General features: G+C 39.3%; 2 protein-coding genes and 4 non-coding genes across 6 annotated transcripts; all 6 read left to right on the top strand.

Annotated features, from left to right (window-relative positions):
* Positions 1 to 8070: 8070 nt before the first annotated feature.
* LOC103829591 (BTB/POZ domain-containing protein At5g66560) lies at positions 8071 to 11540 on the top strand. The gene is made up of 4 exons (XM_009105264.3): positions 8071 to 9092; positions 9194 to 9263; positions 9345 to 10673; positions 10777 to 11540. The coding sequence occupies exons 1-4, from the start codon at positions 9052 to 9054 to the stop codon at positions 11344 to 11346; spliced, it is 2010 nt and encodes a 669-aa protein (XP_009103512.2). The 5' UTR covers positions 8071 to 9051; the 3' UTR covers positions 11347 to 11540.
* A 1331-nt stretch (positions 11541 to 12871) lies between these two features.
* LOC117127028 lies at positions 12872 to 12959 on the top strand. The gene has a single exon (XR_004449788.1). It is a non-coding gene; the product is annotated as a small nucleolar RNA SNOR75 (small nucleolar RNA).
* Positions 12960 to 13011: 52 nt separating this feature from the next.
* On the top strand, positions 13012 to 13099 carry LOC117127029. The gene has a single exon (XR_004449789.1). It is a non-coding gene; the product is annotated as a small nucleolar RNA SNOR75 (small nucleolar RNA).
* Positions 13100 to 13165: 66 nt separating this feature from the next.
* On the top strand, positions 13166 to 13235 carry LOC117126990. Its single transcript, XR_004449751.1, has one exon. It is a non-coding gene; the product is annotated as a small nucleolar RNA Z105 (small nucleolar RNA).
* A 1725-nt stretch (positions 13236 to 14960) lies between these two features.
* TRNAI-AAU lies at positions 14961 to 15034 on the top strand. Its single transcript has one exon. It is a non-coding gene; the product is annotated as a tRNA-Ile (tRNA).
* A 197-nt stretch (positions 15035 to 15231) lies between these two features.
* LOC103829589 (oxygen-evolving enhancer protein 1-1, chloroplastic) lies at positions 15232 to 16867 on the top strand. Its single transcript, XM_009105262.2, has 3 exons — positions 15232 to 15540; positions 15908 to 16201; positions 16293 to 16867. The coding sequence occupies exons 1-3, from the start codon at positions 15298 to 15300 to the stop codon at positions 16752 to 16754; spliced, it is 999 nt and encodes a 332-aa protein (XP_009103510.1). The 5' UTR covers positions 15232 to 15297; the 3' UTR covers positions 16755 to 16867.
* The last annotated feature ends 807 nt before the right edge of the window (positions 16868 to 17674 follow it).

The following is a 17674-nucleotide window of genomic DNA, read 5'->3' as shown; positions in this document are numbered from 1 at the left end:
ATGGAACTACTGGTCTTGGAGTATGGATGGGATGTAACAAGAGTACTGAGGTTGTAGGCTACTGTGATGCAGATTGGGCTGGGGACCGAGCAGACAGAAGATCAACCACATGCTATTGTACATTCATTGGTGGTAACTTGGTCACTTGGAAGAGTAAGAAGCAGAAGGTAGTGTCTTGTTCCAGTGCTGAGGCCGAGTATAGAGCAATGCTGAAGCTTACAAATGAGCTGGTGTGGATAAAAGGGATTTTGAAGCATCTGGAGATTATTCAAGCAACGCCAATGACAATGCATTGTGATAATCAAGCAGCTATCCACATTGCATCTAATTCTGTGTTCCATGAGAGAACAAAGCACATTGAGGTTGATTGTCACAAGGTGAGGCAGATGATGATTCTTGGGGTGATTCTACCTTGTTATACTCGGAGTGAGGATCAGTTAGCAGATGTGTTCACAAAGGCAGCAAGGCAAAAGACAATGGAGTCCATACACATCAGGTTAGGACTCATTGATCTCTCGCCTAAGGGCTAGTCTATACACTCTCCTGATCATGTGATCTCTACTCTTTTTCCTCATTAAGGTTTTGTCCCAATGGGTTTTCTTTAATGAGGTTTTAATGAGGGAGATCTCATGGTCCTTCCAAGCTTGACTTGTTCCACATGGTCAAGCTTGAGGGGGAGTGTTGAGATGAGAGAATAAAGAGTTGATATATTGAGAGGGGAAGAGAGTTGGAGCAGACAGTAACTTTGGAGTTTTACTGTGGTAACTTTAGTTTAACCACAGTAACTACTTGGGAAGTTATCTGATGAGATGAGAAGGTAACTTAGTGAAGAGAAGAGAGTAAACTCGACCAAAGAGGATAAGGAAGGATAAGGGAGCAGTTTGACAGCCTGTATGATGCTGGAAAGGAGAGGATGCTTTTCTACTAGTGCAAGCATGTGAGAAAGCACAGCCAAGTGATTCAAAAGGAGTTCCAGCCTGTCCTTTGACTACACATGCTTATACATTTCGAAATTACTTGTTGCTCTCTCTTTATATACTTGTAAACCCTCATCAGTATTAATTAATGGAGTTTTGAGTCTCTCTCTCTAGTCTCTCTCTTGTTCTTAATCTCCAATCTCTTTAATTCTCAGATTAAACTTAATCACTCTTTAAATCACAAAATCTAATATGGTATCAGAGCCAGGTTCCTTTAAAAGGAGAGAGTGATTTCGTTTTTCTAAATGTCCTTGAGTGTTCTTGAGTGTTCTTGAGAGTTCTTGAGAGTTTTTCAAGAGCTAGATCCTTTAAAAGTCAAGTTTGTGTCTGTTGGTGTTTCTTTTTAAAAAAACTGATATTTGAGATTTTAGAGATTTAAGAAGGTATTGAGAGATTAAGAACGATTAAAGAGAAGTTTAGTGAAAGATTTAAACAAGAATCATGGTTTGAGAGTGATTAAGAGACTTTGAGATTTAAACTAGAGAGAGAGTAGAGATAGAGTGATTCAATCTCGTTAATTATTAATCAGATGAGGTTACAACTTATATAGTATGAGAGCTTAGGGTTTACAAGGTTTAAAGATAATCTAAAGCATGTGTAGTCAACCAGGAGAGGAGCGCATATCATAAAGCATCCAATGAGCTTCTTTCCGCGTGTGAAGCATCTTGGATCTTTGACTAGGATGCTGACAGTCTGTCACAACCTGGCACAGCCTGTCAGATGCGCTCCTCAAGCTCTCTCAACGGTCTGATCCAAGTAGAGCATGGTAGAAGGTAAGAATGATCCGTTTACTCCCCTCTTGGTTAAACGGTCATGGTAACTTCTTCTTTACCTTGTACGGCCACCTTGTACGGCCTGTCCGTACACTCACATCCCTAACTTCATCCTCAAGCCTCTAACCTTCTCTAGCTTCATATCACATATTTGCATCACCTCATTTCAACACTCCCCCTCAAGCTTAACCATGTGGAACAAGTTAAGCTTGGAAGGACCATGAGATCTTCCTCATTAAAAACCTTACCAAAGAAAACCCATTTGGGACAAAACTTTGATAAGGGAAAAAGAGTAAAGACCTCATGATCAGGGGACTATTCTATGGGTGTAAGATCAATGAGTCCTAACCTGATGTGTATGGACTCCATTGTCTTTTGTCTTGCTGCCTTGGTGAATACATCCGCTAACTGATCCTCACTCCTTGTATAGCATGGCAAGATTACTCCCAAAACGATCATCTGCCTCACCTTGTGGCAGTCTACTTCAATATGCTTGGTTCTCTCATGGAACACTGAGTTGGATGCAATGTGTATAGCTGCTTGGTTGTCGCAATGCATAGTCATTGGTGTAGCTTGCTCTATCTCCAAGTGTTTCAAGATCCCTTTGATCCACACCAACTCATTGGTTAGCTTCAGCATTGCCCTATACTCAGCTTCAGCGCTTGAACAAGACACTACTTTCTGCTTCTTGCTCTTCCATGTCACAAGATTACCTCCAATGAATGTACAATAGCCGGTAGTTGATCTTCTGTCTGCTCTATCTCCTGCCCAATCCGCATCACAATAGCCCACCACTTCAGTACTCTTGTTGCATCCCATCCACACTCCAAGGCCTGATGTACCGTTCAGATACAAGAGGAGTCTCTCCACCATTCGCCAGTGATGCTCCTTTGGGACTTGCATATGCTGGCTCACTTGATTTACAGCAAAGCATATATCCGGACGTGTGATGGTAAGGTAGATGAGCTTCCCTACTAGCTTCCTGTATAGCTTTGGATCATGAAAGACCTTGCTATCTTCAATCTCCCCCTCACGTGGAACCTTGTATCCATCTTCAAGAGGCATCCTTGCTGTCTTATCTCCTTGTATACCTGCATCTTTCAAAAGATCAAGTGTATACTTCCTTTGGGAAATGAACAATCCTTCCTTAGATCTACACAACTCAATTCCAAGGAAGTATTTCATTTCTCCTAAGTCTTTAATTTCAAATACAGATTTTAAAAACTCCTTGGTGGCTTTTATCCCAGCCTTATCACTACCTGTTATAATGATATCATCAACATACACAAGTAGACAAATGATACCTGAGGGTGAAGTAAGTGTGAAGAGAGTATGGTCCAATTCTGATTTCTTGAATCCACGCCCATTTAAAGTAGTGCTCAGCTTGTTGTACCATGCTCTAGGAGATTGTTTCAACCCATAGATAGCCTTCTTGAGTCTCAACACATTTCCAGATTTCACAAGATGCCCTAGGCCTGGTGGTGGATGCATATACACTTCATCTTCTAGTTCTCCTTGAAGAAAGGCATTCTTCACATCCATCTGCCAAAGCTCCCACTCAAGATTCACAGACAGAGATAATACAATCCTTATTGTATGGAGCTTAGCAACCGGAGCAAAGGTGTCAATGTAGTCTTCCCCATATGTTTGAGTGTATCCTCTAGCCACCAGTCTTGTTTTCTTTCTCTCAATAGTCCCATCAGGCTTGTACTTGATAGTGAATATCCACTTGCTGGTTACTGCCTTCTTTCCTTTTGGCAGTTCACTTTCAAACCAAGTGTCATTCTTTATCATGGCATTAGCTTCATCACCTACTGATTCCTTCCAGTCTTCATGTAGCATTGCATCTTCATATGATCTAGGCACATAGCTTCCATCTAAGCTGATCATAAATGCGCAATGCTCTTCTGGATAGCACGCAAAGGAGCACACAGCTTGAGAGGGATGCTCCACAGCTTGGGCATTGTAGTACACTCTTGTGTTTACCCAGTTGGAAGCATCTCTCTTTAACCGTGTGCTTCTCCTCAATGGAACTACTACATTCTCTTCCACGGCTTCTTCTGGTATCTGGCTTTCTTCACTAGCTTCCTGACCTCCATGTTGATCACTTCCCCTTGAGTCATCTTCACTTTGAACATGAGAGTCTGCGCTTTGTTGTTGATTTTCGGCTTCACTTGTTCCTTGAACTTCAGTATCAGCAGATTCACTTCCCCCTTCATGTTCTAAGTGAGATGATTCTTCAACTCTAACAGGTGGTGTTGCTTGGCGTTTGTGCTGATCTGATGACACTCCAATACCAAGTCCTTGCAAAATGTTTCTCAAGCTTGCAGCCCTGTCTGATGGTTGGGATAGATCTTCAAGTTCTTCCCAATTCTTCCCATCATAATAGCCCTTTTCTTCAAAGAACTTCACCTCCCTTGATACCAATACTCTTCTGGTATTTGGATCAAAGCATTTGTATCCCTTTTGGGACGTAGAGTATCCAATCATCATAGCTTTGGTACTCTTCTCTTCTAGCTTGTTCCGCATTTCCCGGGTACTAGCACATAGCACACACACCCAAAGATCCTCAAGTGTTCCAGCACTGGCTTACTCTTGTTAAGAACCTCAAAGGGGGACTGATCATTGAGAATCTTGGTTGGTGTCCTGTTGATTAGGTAGCTTGCGGTCATCACTGCATCACTCCAATGCCTCTTAGGCACACTCGTATAGAACATCATTGATCTTGCCACCTCCATGAGGTGTCTATTCTTCCTTTCAGCCACTCCATTTTGCTGGGGTGTATAAGGACAGCTCGTCTGATGAAGTATTCCATGGCTCGCTAGATGTTCTTTGAACGCATGACTTGTATACTCCCCACCATTATCTGACCTGAAAATCTTAATCTTGGCATTATAGTGGTTAGTAACATAGTTTTGAAAGTTTTTAAATGCATCAAGAACTCTATCCTTTGTTTTAATGAGTGTTAACCAGGTGTATTTAGATTTTTCATCAATGAAGGTGACATAATACTTATAATTATCCCTAGATAAACAAGGTGCAGTCCAAACATCAGAGTGGATCAAGTCAAAACATTTCTCATAAACTGTAACTGATCTTTGAAACACACTCTTACAATGTTTTCCCAAAATACAAGCTTCACAATCATTATTTTTAAACATGACACCTGGTAACATTATGCTTAAGGCCCTAACATGTGGATGTCCTAGCCTAGCATGCCACAAAGCATCCTTACTTAAAGAAACCGAGCTAAACGAAAAACAAGAACTAGAGATAGGAGAGAGATCTTCAAGCATGTAAAGGTCTCCCTTAGTTGCTCCTTGGCCGATCAACTTACTGCTCTTAATATCCTGAAACTTCACATCATTAGGACTAAAAATAACATTGCAATTAAGATCAGTAGTGCATCTCTTGACAGATAACAAGTTTGAAGTAAATTCAGGCATGTAGAATGCATTAGACTCTTTATTAAACAGTTTCAACCTACCAATGCCTCTAATAGGAATTCTATCTCTATTAGCAATCATGACATGACCTTGGGTAGGTTCTATATCCGTAATCAACCTGTTATCACTAATCATGTGATGAGATGCACCAGAATCAATAATCAAAGGTTTATGTATATCCTTAGCTAAATGACTTCTAGGATGATCATTGTTATTCTTTAAGTTCTCAAGAACTCCTAAGAGTTTATTAGCAATGCTATGTTCAGTTTTACCAATCAAGGGACTCTCTAGTATATCTAGCAACCTATCAGTTCTACTAGACATAGTATGAGCAGCAAAAGAATAACCAAGAGTACTGGGTCTTAGTTTGTTACCAGACTCCTTAAGAGCTTTGATGAGTGCATCTATGTCTGACTTCCTGATCACCTCATGCTCTAGGTTCTTTCCTCCTGAATGGTGAGAAGAGAGAGCTCGCCCTTCACTCTCATTCACTTGTGAGGATGTACCAGCCCCGGATGCACTGCCACTGCTTGTCTCGGTGGACATGTGAGCTCTGGCTTCTCTCTCCTTGTTGAATTTGCTTGGCTTGAGGTGAGGGTGAAGTATCCAGCATTGGCTCTTCTTATGGCCTGGCTTCTTGCAATGATCACAATTCCCTTCAAAGCGGTCACCATACTTCCTTCCATCATTCTTGTAACCCGCCTTGTTTGCTTGCACATCCTCAGCCTGATGAGCCATAGGTAGCTCCTTTTTTCCTCCAAACAAGCCTAGAGAGCCTTCCTCCTTCTGCAGTTGAGAGCACACCTCCTCCATTGTTGGTAGGCTTGACGATCTCAGCATGTGCTTTATGACATCCTGGTAGCACACATCCAAGGTCATCAACAACCCAAACACTTGATCCTGCTCTCTCCTCTCCATGATGATCCCTTGATCACTGGTGCTTGGACGCAGGTTATCCAGCTCAGACCAAAGAGCTCTGAACTTCCCAATGTGTGTAGTAAGCTCCACACCACCTTGCATCAAGGAGGTGATGGCTTTCTTCAACTCAAACACACGGTTAAGGTTTGAGACATCTCCAAATGTCTTCTGGAGCGTCTCCCATAGATGCTTAGGTGTCTCACAGAAGATGTAGGCTTCAAGCAACGGGACTTCAATAGAACTGTGTAGCACGGACAGCACCATCAGATCTTCTTGAACCCATTTCTTCTTCACCTCAGCTTCAGTGAGTACTTTTCCACCCTCAGCTTCCTCATTCCCTTTGGCCACTGGCTCTGGACCATCATCCGTGATGTGGTTCCACAACCCTAGCCTCCCAATAGCAGTCTTCACCAGCCGAGACCACAACAAGTAGTTCCCTACACCTTTTAAGGCAACCGGAACCGTAACAAGCTTACTGTAGTTTCCTTCCATCTTCTCTTTGCCTCTAGTTACTTCTAGTCTTCAATCTTGTACTTCAGTTGAGCTTCTACCACACCAGATCTTCAAGAACACACGGGACCAAAGAACCAAGGGTAAGACACTCCAACAAACTGACAAGACTTCCCGGAAGTATCAAGAACAAACGCAAGAACACAAAGAAGGAATGAGTAAGAATCACACAAAGGAACTAAGATCTCTCAATACCAAAGCCAACCTGGCTCTGATACCATGAGATTTTAGAGATTTAAGAAGGTATTGAGAGATTAAGAACGATTAAAGAGAAGTTTAGTGAAAGATTTAAACAAGAATCATGGTTTGAGAGTGATTAAGAGACTTTGAGATTTAAACTAGAGAGAGAGTAGAGATAGAGTGATTCAATCTCGTTAATTATTAATCAGATGAGGTTACAACTTATATAGTATGAGAGCTTAGGGTTTACAAGGTTTAAAGATAAGCTAAAGCATGTGTAGTCAACCAGGAGAGGAGCGCATATCATAAAGCATCCAATGAGCTTCTTCCCGCGTGTGAAGCATCTTGGATCTTTGACTAGGATGCTGACAGTCTGTCACAACCTGGCACAGCCTGTCAGATGCGCTCCTCAAGCTCTCTCAACGGTCTGATCCAAGTAGAGCATGGTAGAAGGTAAGAATGATCCGTTTACTCCCCTCTTGGTTAAACGGTCATGGTAACTTCTTCTTTACCTTGTACGGCCACCTTGTACGGCCTGTCCGTACACTCACATCCCTAACTTCATCCTCAAGCCTCTAACCTTCTCTAGCTTCATATCACAAGAATCATGGTTTGATATTTGAGAGGGGAAGAGAGTTGGAGCAGACAAACTGACAGGCTGTGCCAGGTTGAGATGAGAGAATAAAGAGTTAATATGTCTGCTCCAACTCTCTTCCCCTCTCAATATATTCAAATATCAGTTTTTTAAAAAACTGATATTTGAATAACACTGGCAATGGCATACAAAAAGGTTGTGAGGATCAACGGAGATGTGAACTTATCTTTAACGGTGCGAAGGTGTGCATGGACGAGACGATGTGTGAGGTGCGTGCGTGTGAAACCATCATTTCGTCTTCTAAACTTTTTTCCATCAGATGATTATTTCTCATAACACGTGAGATCACAAATAAAGGAAGTGAGAAAATCATTGAGTGACTTTCTAGTTTTTCTGGGGTAAAGTCTACTCTTACTTTGATTGCTTCTTTTATTTTTTTCTTGTGCCACGTACAATGACTCGATGAAGTTGAAGAAACTGCATCCATGCGGAAAGGACCATGAATACACATATTCACATGTTAGTAAAAACTGTACTATAGCCATTACATATATTACCATTTGAGCTTGCTCTGTAAATAATTAGTAAGAAGATGGAAACAGGAATAGCCTCTAAGTTACCTAAGGTATATGTTTTACATTTTGAGTAAACGACCCAACAATAGAATCATAAACCTCAGTAAAAAAAACTTGTACGTACTCCTAGGAGTTGTAACTTGTAAGATAGTAAATGAACATGTAGCGTTTAACAATATGAAAGAGATATGTCTGCATCAATAAATTCAAACAAGGGGTCTACAAACAAATATAATAAACATGAGCACCGTAATGTTTGTTTCCACATTCAAATTTTCAAAAGGTCGATATAGTTTTTATTGTTTGGTTGGCTGGTTTAAAACTGTGGATGGATGAACAATGCATTGAAAGCTGCACATACCTTTTCTTTTTCTCTCCTCCTTTACATCTGTAAATTTTGCAATAAATATAATTTTTGCTATGAAAATATCATAACAAAAGAAAACAATTAATGTCCCCCTTGCATTCCACATGGGATTCCTAAACGTCAAAAACCCCATTTTTCAGAATTAGGTGAAACATTATTTTCATATTAACTAGTAGTAATATATAAAAGAACCGTCCATATATATGTCTGCCACTTAATTTGTTTAAGTAAACAACTTTGGTCCTTGATTTCTTTTTTTTAACAATTCACTTAAACTATAAAATATCAATGGAGAGCATTTCAAAATAAGTAAGAAAAAACACTGTAAAGCATAAAATGGCAGCGTTTGTAGTTAATTAGAATACATGATTAACAAATGAGTGGGATTTTGCTTGTCCCAAAGCGAAATTTATCTGAAAATGTGTCGTCTTGAGAGAGTAGTTGAGATTCTTGCTGTTCTCCAACTAAAAGATTAATTTATAAAAAGAACAAATTAAAGGGGAGGAAAGATGGATCAAAAACGAGATCCCCTTTTTCGATATACGAATAATTGTTTTTTTAATCAGTCTCTTTCTCATCATTTAGGATTCCAATTCCTTCCTCTTTCCTCCCTCTTTTTCTCTCCACATTCTCCTTAGAAAGAGAGAGGTTTTGGTTTCTTCTGTGAGTGTTTTTTTCAGAGCTTTCTTCACCAGTGTGGTCTACAAACAATGGCGTCGTCAGAGAAGTCTACCTCCAAGGGTCAAGCATGGTGATGAGAGCTAACACTGCTTTCAATTAATTACGATAATGTTCGTTGTAATGCAGAAATTTATCCTTTTTTAACATATTGTTTTCTTCTTGTTGATGAAGGTTCTGCACGACTGGATTACCTAGCGACATTGAAATCGAAGTTGATGATATGACATTTCACCTCCATAAGGTGTGTCCATAAACACCTCAGATTCTATCTTTCATTTTCTTTTAAATTCTTTTTCCTCAATTTTTTTGTTGTGTCCTCCAGTTTCCTCTCATGTCAAAGAGCAGGAAACTTCACAGGTTGATTACAGAGCAGGAGACGAGATCATTTTCCTCTGTAAATCCCCAAACCTCCACGGCGCTAACTGTAGTAGTAGCAGAGAGCGATAAAAAGGGAAAAGGCCATGAAATCGAGGATGAAGAAAAAGAAGAAGAAGAAAACGAGCAGGAGACTGAAGAAAATGGCTTTCCACACATAAAGCTCGAAGACTTTCCCGGGAGCTCAGAGAGCTTCGAGATGGTGGCAAAGTTCTGCTACGGCGTCAAGATCGACCTCTCCGCCTCCTCTGCAGTTCCGCTTCGCTGCGCGGCCGAGCATCTCGAAATGACTGAAGAGTATTCACCAGATAACCTTATTTCAAAAACGGAGAGGTTTCTTTCGCATTCCGTCTACAAGAGCTTGCGAGAATCCATCAAGGCTCTTCAAGCTTGCGAGTCAGTCTCACCTTTAGCGGAATCGCTTGGTGTAACGGAACAGTGCGTAGAGTCCATCGTCTCCAGAGCTTCCTCAGCCGATCCTTCACTCTTCGGTTGGCCCGTAAACGACGGCGGCGGGGGCCCTGATCTGTCGCTTATTCCCGGTGGCGCGTCGTCGAAGTCTGCAAAGAAACAGAATAGGGATAATACGAATACGGAGCTATGGTTTGAAGATCTGGCGCAGCTGAGCCTTCCCATCTTCAGAACGGTGATCCTCTCAATGAGATCGGAAGATCTGAGCTCAGACGTCATTGAGAGCTGTTTGATTAGTTACGCCAAAAAGCATATTCCAGGAATCTTGAGATCTAACCGTAAACCGTCATCATCATCTTCAACCGCAGCTTCGGAGAACGAACAGAGAGAGATACTCGAGACGATAACCTCTAATCTCCCGTTAGATAAGAGCTCCATCTCCGCGACCACGAGGTTCCTCTTCGGGCTACTACGAACGGCCATCATCCTCAACGCGTCGGAGACTTGCCGCGATCTACTGGAGAGGAAGATCGGATCGCAGCTGGAGCGAGCCTCGCTCGACGATTTGCTCGTCCCTAGCTATTCGTACCTCAACGAGACGCTATACGACGTCGATTTGGTGGAGAGGATCCTTAGCCACTTTCTCGACTCCTTGGAGGAACGATCGAGCACCGCGCTAGTCGAGGCTGACGGACGGTCTCCGTCGCTGATGCTAGTCGGGAAACTGATCGACGGATTCCTCGCGGAGATCGCGTCGGACGCCAATCTCAAATCGGAAAAGTTCTACAACCTAGCGATCTCGCTCCCGGATCAAGCTCGGCTCTACGACGATGGACTCTACAGAGCTGTCGACGTATATCTCAAGGTAATCAATCTTATTGGAGAGTTGGTTAACAACCGGTTATCATTAAACCGGATAATTGGATCTGACTTGATTTTGAATTTTTCTTTTAAATATGAAATACAAGGCGCATCCATGGGTAACGGAAGAAGAGAAGGAGAAGATATGCGGCGTGATGGACTGTCAAAAACTCACGTTAGAAGCGTGCACACACGCCGCGCAGAACGAGCGGCTTCCACTACGAACCGTCGTACAAGTCCTCTTCTTCGAGCAGTTACAGCTCCGCCACGCGATCGCAGGCACGCTACTCGCGGCTCAATCGCCGTCTCCGTCTCAGTCAACGGAGCCGAGACCGTCAGCGACAAGGAATCTAACGATAGCGGAGGTGGTTAACGGCAACGAAACGAGGGGAGAAGAGGAGGTGGACGCTGGGAAATGGAAGAAGACGGTGAGAGAGAATCAGGTGCTTCGATTGGATATGGATACGATGAGGACGCGCGTTCACCGGTTAGAGAGAGAGTGCTCAAACATGAAGAAAGTGATCGCCAAGATCGATAAAGTAGGTTCGCCGGCGACGACGGTTACCGATCGGCCGAGAAGTTGGTCGATCACGAAAAAGTTCGGGTGCAAATTCAAGACGCAGGTCTGCGATTCGCAAGAGGCAACAGTGGTGGATCATAGATCCCGACGGGTTTGATCGATGAATCTCTAGTACAGAATCAGGAAAGCATATCGTGATGATGATGATGATTCTTGGATTGTTTTTTTTTTAAATTTAATCCGTGTAGATGTCTTGCTATGTTCTATACGAATGTGAAACGTTTTGAGTTTGGTTTTGTATAACCAAAATAAACGTATCTGAATTAGCATATCCACAGTAAACGTAAAGCCTAAAGCCCCCACTGATAATTAAAGTTTTCATAGATACAAAAGTGTTTTTTAACGTAACGTATTGGATTATGCCTTCAAATATGATATTCAAGCAGCTTAACACATGTTTTTTGGTCCAACTCGGATTAAGACACGTTATAATATCAAAATCTGGGCCACTTTCTGAAGTATTAGAAACTGGGCCGTAGTTGTTCAAAAAAAAAAACTGGGCCGTAATTATTGATTATTTTTGAGAAGCTGTCGGTGAGAAGTAGGAATTGTTTCGGGCAAAAACCCGAACGAAGTGAAACCGAACCAACCAAACCAGAACCGATTCAAACCGAACCAAAATCTATTTCAAACTATTGATTTAAGATTTCTCCAACCCGAATAGTTCGGTTCGGTTCGGTTCTAAACAGAATCGAACCGAGAAACCGATGTGTTTTATAATTATTTATATTAAAAATATTAGTAATATCAATATACTTAAATTCTAATACTAAACCACATATTTTCCCTTTTTTATTCATTAACATAAAATTTTCTAATTTAATATGTAATCATCAAAATATTTGATTTAAAATATTTCATTCATTGCTGATTTTTTAATTTTAATGTTATAAAAGACATTACTAATGATGTTGTTTATTTTACTTTCGTTAACTTTAATTTGTTTAAATTCTTACATATACTTTTTGTGACTTCTTAAAAAAATTTCTTTTCAGTTTTATATTAAATTTAGTTTACATAATTTATGTTTACATAATTTATGTTGTAAAACATAATTTTACTTACACAAATTAAACTAAAAAAATCTAATTAAACTGATTCAAAAACACACATCGAACCGAATACAAACCGAACTGAATACAAACCGGAGCAGACCGAATATAAACCGAACCAAACTAACTATGGTTTACTTCAGTTAGAAAAATACTAGAACCAAACTAACCAAACCAAACCGAATTCGAACCGAACCGAGAAAAGAACCGAAGTGCTCACCCGTTTCACCTATATACACATCGAATGTTGCGCCGTTTTGGCGTAAGTAAAGCGGGAAAGAACACTACTCGCTGTTCAGAGTTGATAGTAAGACTTCATGTCGTTTTATGGAGCAGGCTACCTAAAACCCTAATCCTATTTCCGTTCAGCTATAAATAAGCTGGCTACCGTCTGAATTCAAAAATTCAAGTATATGATTTCATCGTAAATATAGCTCTTTTGTCCTTTCTTTGTTATTCTAAGCAGTAATGCTGTTGCGGTAATATTTTTTTAGATAGGCACTCTGTTCGTTGTTCAAATCGGTTTTAAGTTAATTATTTGATTTCTATTTTGGTAAATTAAAAAAAAATTCTCAGTGATGAAGAAACAATAGATGACGAGTCCGATGAATCCGTTCATAAAAATCATGTGGACAATCGAGGCATTTGTCTGAGAGGATGACTGTTCTTTTTCCTGTTAGTAATTTGAGACGAACAAGTAAATATGGGTTTCTTGGTGATGAACAACACAATAGATGACGAGTCCGATCAATCCATTCTTTAAATCGTGGGGACAATCGAGGCATTTGTCTGAGAGGAATCCTATTTTTACTCTGTTTATGTTAGTTTTGTTCTACACTAAAATTTCGATGAGAAGAAGAAAGAAAGGCATGATGAGGATTGTTTATTGTCATCTGATTCCTAATGATGAATCAAAACCTCCTACTCATTCTGAGTGCCTATTTGTTTCTACTAGTTTATGCTCCTTTAGATATATAGGCTGCTGTATTAGTTTTTATTCAGTAATTCGGTTCTGATTCGCATAGATGCCCTCGAGTCAAATCAACTTCTTATTTTACTCCAAAATTGAGAAAATGGAGTGGGAAAATAGAGTGGGAAAATGGAGTAATGAACAAAAAATAAAAAGATTACTCTATTTATAGGGGAAAATCGCATAAAAAACCTTGAAAGTGTCACTTACTAGCACTTTAAACCTTGAAGTTTTTTCACTAACACTTTTAACCTTCAAAGTGACATTTTTATCATAAAAAACCTCCAAAGAAGAAAAATGACCGGTTTAACAGGTTAAAAACAGTTTTTTTTTCAAAAATAATTTTTTAATTAATAAAATAAACAAAAAAATTAATAAAAATCGAAAAATTAAACAAAAAACTCATAAATTCAAAAAATTAAAAAAATAAATAAAGATTTAAAAAGTTAAATAAAAAATAACAAAAAATAAATAAGATCAATTTAAAATGGAGAAAAATAAAAAAAAATCATAAATTTCAAAAAAAAATGAAAATTAAAAAAAAAAATCATTTGAAAATGAATTTTTTTTATCAACATTCATTTTTAATTATATGTAAGAAATTATCATTGGAGATATGCCAAAAACCGTATCATTGAAGATATGCCAAAAACCGTTATTTCCGACATATCTCCAATGACGGTTTTTGGCATATCTCCAATGATAATTTCCGACATTATATTTGAAAATAAAAAAAAAATATTTTTGAATTTTCAAATTTTTGAAATTTATTATTATTTTTCTCTATTTTAATTTGATCTTATTTATTTTTGAATTTTAGTTATTTTTTATTTAATTTTCTAAATCTTTATTTATTTTTCTCACTTTTTTTAATTTATGAGTTTTTTGTTAAATTTTCCGATTTTTATTAATTTTTTTTGTTTATTTATTTATTAAATAATTATTTTTTGAAAAAAACAATATTTTTAACCTGTTCAGCTGGTCATTTTTCTTCTTTGGAGGTTTTTTATGATAAAAATGTCACTTTGAAGGTTAAAAGTGTTAGTGAAAAAAGTTCAAGGTTTAAAGTGCTAGTAAGTGATACTTTCAAGGTTTTTTATTTTTTGTTCATCATCCATTTCCCACTTCATTTTTTCTATTTTAGAGTAAAATATGGAGTGGGGTTGGAGATGCTCTTAGGCATGACCAAATCGACTTTTCCTTGGAGTTACCGAAGCTTTTCAATAACGACAAAGTAACGTTATCCAATCTGTCAACAACAACAGCAATTAGCACTTTGTACAACTTGCCAAACTAATCCAGTTTCTAATATCAAATGTATCTAGTAAAATTTAAAGATTTTGAATATTTTGGGGATAAAAAATTTAGTTATATATATTTAAGAAGAGAAACGCATAGAAGAAGTCTTTTTTGATAAAAAAAAAGTCGTCTTTATTCATAACGTCACCTTTAAACATTTTTTCATTGGCAACTGATATGGATTATTTCATCGTAGAACCTATATAAGAATTAAAAAAAGTAAGCCTCAAACAAACGAGGAGACATAAAGCTCTAAGCATCCTCACCAGAAATGATCATTTAGGGATAAGGGCACTGCTAGTAAAAGTTGAAAACATTGGAGTTCAATGCTTTAAAAAAAAAAAACGATTTATCGATCAACAATAGTTTACGATTTGTATCTTCAACAAAGGCCCATTAGCTCAGTTGGTTAGAGCGTCGTGCTAATAACGCGAAGGTCGCAGGTTCGAAACCTGCATGGGCCATTATTTGAAACACTTTTTTACAATATTTGGATGTCACATGCATGTCAGCATCCCTGGGTGGACAGTATCCATATCTCCACTTAAGATTTGGACACGTGGCAACAAGAGAAGCCAGTCACACGAAACAAACCAATGAAAATCATCGCCTTATCCCAATCTTATCTCTCTACTACGATTATTACTCTTTTAATCTTTACTTTGCTCTGCCTCGGATCAGGAAAAAAAAAAAAAAACTAGAACTATCTGAGAGACACTCTGTGGCCATGGCAGCCTCTCTCCAATCCGCCGCCACATTCCTCCAGTCCGCAAAAATCTCCACCGCTCCTTCTCGCGGCAGTGCTCACCTCCGTTCGACTCAGACCGTCGGCAAATCGTTCGGCCTAGAGACTTCTTCTGCACGCCTCACTTGTTCCTTCCAATCTGACATCAAAGACTTTGCCGGAAAATGCTCCGACGCTGTTAAAATCGCCGGATTCGCTCTTGCAACCTCTGCTCTCGTCGTCTCGGTAACTTTCTTTCATCACCTATTCATAGATAAAATTTATCACAAATAGATTGAGCAAGAAACAAAATGAAATTAACTAAAACACATACAAGAAAATTAAAGAGTTTTTGTGTGCTACAGCTTCGTTACGGTGTAACATTGAACACTAAATGACTAAACCAATAACATTTTGAATAGCATAATAGAATATTGCGTTAACCTGCTAGATTCATAATCTTCAATTCATGTAAATGCAATCACTAGTAACAATTTTTTTAATGCTCACACACCTAATTTGATAGTGGTATGATTTTTAATGAATTTTTAAATCTTATTGCTATCAGTTTGTTGATTAACTGAAGTTGTATCTTTTTTGGGTGTAATGAAAGGGAGCAAGTGCAGAGGGAGCTCCGAAGAGACTCACTTATGACGAGATACAGAGCAAGACATACATGGAAGTCAAAGGAACCGGAACTGCCAACCAGTGTCCAACTATTGACGGTGGCTCTGAGACTTTCTCCTTCAAACCCGGTAAGTACGCTGGCAAGAAGTTCTGCTTCGAGCCTACTTCCTTCACCGTCAAAGCCGAGAGTGTTAGCAAGAACGCACCTCCTGAGTTTCAGAATACCAAGCTCATGACCCGTCTCACCTACACCCTTGACGAAATCGAAGGCCCCTTCGAGGTTTTTTATTTTGCTTCCACCGCAAGAAACAGACTTCTTTTGGGTTAGGTTTAGGGTTTGTGATTCATAGATTCTCTTTTTTTTTTATCAGGTTTCTTCAGACGGAAGCGTGAACTTCAAGGAAGAAGACGGAATCGACTACGCTGCAGTCACTGTTCAGCTTCCAGGAGGCGAGCGTGTGCCGTTCCTCTTCACAGTCAAGCAGCTTGACGCCTCGGGCAAACCAGACAACTTCACTGGCAAATTCTTGGTCCCGTCGTACCGTGGCTCGTCCTTCTTGGACCCAAAGGGTCGTGGTGGATCCACAGGATATGACAACGCCGTTGCATTGCCAGCTGGAGGCAGAGGAGACGAAGAGGAGCTTTCGAAGGAGAACGTGAAGAACACGGCAGCTTCGGTGGGAGAGATCACTCTGAAAGTGACCAAGAGCAAACCGGAGACAGGAGAAGTGATCGGAGTGTTCGAGAGTCTTCAGCCGTCGGATACTGACTTGGGTGCCAAGGTACCAAAGGATGTGAAGATCCAAGGGGTGTGGTATGGTCAACTTGAGTGATCATGTTATTATATCAAAACATTTTCTTCTGTTAATTGTATTTGATGATAATGAGAACATCTTTTCATGCTTCCTTCGTTTCCCTCTTATAAAATAAAAATGCACATGCCAAATACCAACTTTGATCTTTTGGTCTATTGATAAAGAAATAATATGTGTAGCTGATCTGTTGTGTATACATAGAATGGTTGGGCCTCAAAACATGCTATCAGTCCTAAACATGATGGGCTTTGCGAATTAGAAGTTTTACATTAAAATCACTTCGATAATCGAGGAATATACAAATGACTGAAATAGTTGGTTTGTGTAGTTGATATTTGTATGAAACTAGTTAAATAGACTGGCGAGCAGCAAGTGGAAATAGTATTAAGTAATTTAGTATAATCACCTTGCTCCTTATGGACCTTACCCTGTAGTATAATGTGCATGGGTGTAAAATATTAAAACAAAACAGTGTTTTTAACTTATAAATAAAACATATTGGTCTGTGCTTGTTCTTAAATCTCGTGACATGAAAAAACACAAACAATTACATTGGCGTGGGACAGCACATAACAATGCAGATCACAAGTCAGATGATCTTTCTTATGTTTTAAACCTCTGGAATTAGTATATATTAATGAAATTATTTAATTTTCTTGTTTAATTTTATCCTACAGAGATCAGATTCGTAGAGAAGTATAGTACAAATCTTTGCATTCACTCGCCAAAGAAGTTCTCAAGATACTCTTACAGTAGATTCTATAAGCGTGCGTGTCATCTAATCACATGTTCTATATCTAAAATCATTCTGCTCTGAGGCATGTTACTTGGTAAGTTTCATCTTAAGGATAATCGACTAATCCACAAAAACAACATTAAGGCAGTAGCACATATATAGTATATGCCCCCCCCCCCCTCCCCGCCCCATTTTTAAAATA

The sequence above is a fragment of the Brassica rapa genome, chromosome A07, assembly GCF_000309985.2.
Source record: "Brassica rapa cultivar Chiifu-401-42 chromosome A07, CAAS_Brap_v3.01, whole genome shotgun sequence".
Lineage (NCBI taxonomy): Eukaryota > Viridiplantae > Streptophyta > Magnoliopsida > Brassicales > Brassicaceae > Brassica > Brassica rapa.
This window is presented reverse-complemented; position numbering and strand designations above follow the sequence as displayed.

Coding starts and splice junctions, on each gene's coding strand:
- LOC103829589 (XM_009105262.2), top strand. CDS start 15,298: ATGGCAGCCTCTCTCCAATCCGCCGCCACATTCCTCCAGTCCGCAAAA. Junction 15,541..15,907: donor CCTCTGCTCTCGTCGTCTCG/GTAACTTTCTTT, acceptor GTGTAATGAAAG/GGAGCAAGTGCAGAGGGAGC. Junction 16,202..16,292: donor AAATCGAAGGCCCCTTCGAG/GTTTTTTATTTT, acceptor TTTTTTTATCAG/GTTTCTTCAGACGGAAGCGT.
- LOC103829591 (XM_009105264.3), top strand. CDS start 9,052: ATGGCGTCGTCAGAGAAGTCTACCTCCAAGGGTCAAGCATG. Junction 9,264..9,344: donor TGACATTTCACCTCCATAAG/GTGTGTCCATAA, acceptor TGTGTCCTCCAG/TTTCCTCTCATGTCAAAGAG. Junction 10,674..10,776: donor CTGTCGACGTATATCTCAAG/GTAATCAATCTT, acceptor ATGAAATACAAG/GCGCATCCATGGGTAACGGA.